The 1,038-nt window shown below is 43.0% G+C and overlaps 1 gene segment (V, D, J or C); it reads left to right on the top strand.

Annotated features, from left to right (window-relative positions):
* Positions 1–20: 20 nt before the first annotated feature.
* LOC123965773 lies at positions 21–518 on the top strand. The segment is given in 2 exon segments: positions 21–79; positions 187–518. Coding segments are annotated over 2 exon segments (384 nt in total).
* The last annotated feature ends 520 nt before the right edge of the window (positions 519–1,038 follow it).

Here is a 1,038-nt window from a genome sequence, read left to right as displayed (position 1 = left end):
GCCACAGAAATCCTCCTCATCAAAAACATGACTTTGATCTGCGTCCTCATCTGGACTCTCCTCTGCTGCTGCTTCACAGGTAAAGTCCAGAGAATCAAACTCCTCTCCTCTATGAACATCCGTCCCTCTGAAATGAAGCCCACAAAACCATGACGCTGCTTTATGTTTTTGTCTCTGTATCCTCAGAGTCCAGAGGCCAGGTCACAGTGACTCAGCCTGGAGCAGTGAGCTCTGCTCTGGGAGGCTCCGTCTCCATCAAATGTAGGACCAGTCAGGATGTTTATGTTTGGAGCAACTACCACCTTTTAGCCTGGTACCAACAGAGAGATGCAGAAACTCCTAAACTGCTCATTTACTTTGCTAGCACTCGAGCATCAGGGATTCCAGGTCGTTTTACAGGCAGTGGATCAAACTCTGACTTCACTCTGACCATCAGTGGAGTCCAGACTGAAGATGCAGCAGTTTACTACTGTCAGAGTTATCATGCTATAAACAGTCAAGCTGTGTTCACACAGTGAAAAAGCGTCATACAAAAACCTCCCTCAGTCAGACTGAACAGAAACTGAACTGACTGCTGCAGCTGGAAGCTACTGCAGAGACTGATACACTTCACTGAGGACACACACACACACACACACACACACACACACACACACACACACACACAAGAAGGTTGAAGATTTCACAACTTTTGCTTTAACCACCAATGAACATGTAGCAAAATAAGCTCAATTGTAAAAAATATGAAATCAAATTACTTTGTCCATCACAGCTTCTCACGATCCATTCATGTCTTTTCATGATCCCACCGTCTTTTTTGATTTGCCAAATAATCCAGAGTAGCCAGTCTGGGAAAGCAGATAAGAAAAGTCTTGGTCACGACCTTTGACTTCAGCATCATACTGGATTAAAGTAATTTCAACAATATACATTTAATTGAAAATATGAAGACACAGATCAGCATCAGAAACATTCAGGATCAGAGACTGCCCAAACAAAACCAGTACATCCCTGAAAGCACAAAATAGTATTTTAAAT

This window comes from Micropterus dolomieu, unplaced genomic scaffold (genome assembly GCF_021292245.1).
Source record: "Micropterus dolomieu isolate WLL.071019.BEF.003 ecotype Adirondacks unplaced genomic scaffold, ASM2129224v1 contig_11231, whole genome shotgun sequence".
Lineage (NCBI taxonomy): Eukaryota > Metazoa > Chordata > Actinopteri > Centrarchiformes > Centrarchidae > Micropterus > Micropterus dolomieu.
Note: the sequence above shows the minus strand (reverse complement) of the source record. Positions and strands in the feature narration are given on the sequence as shown.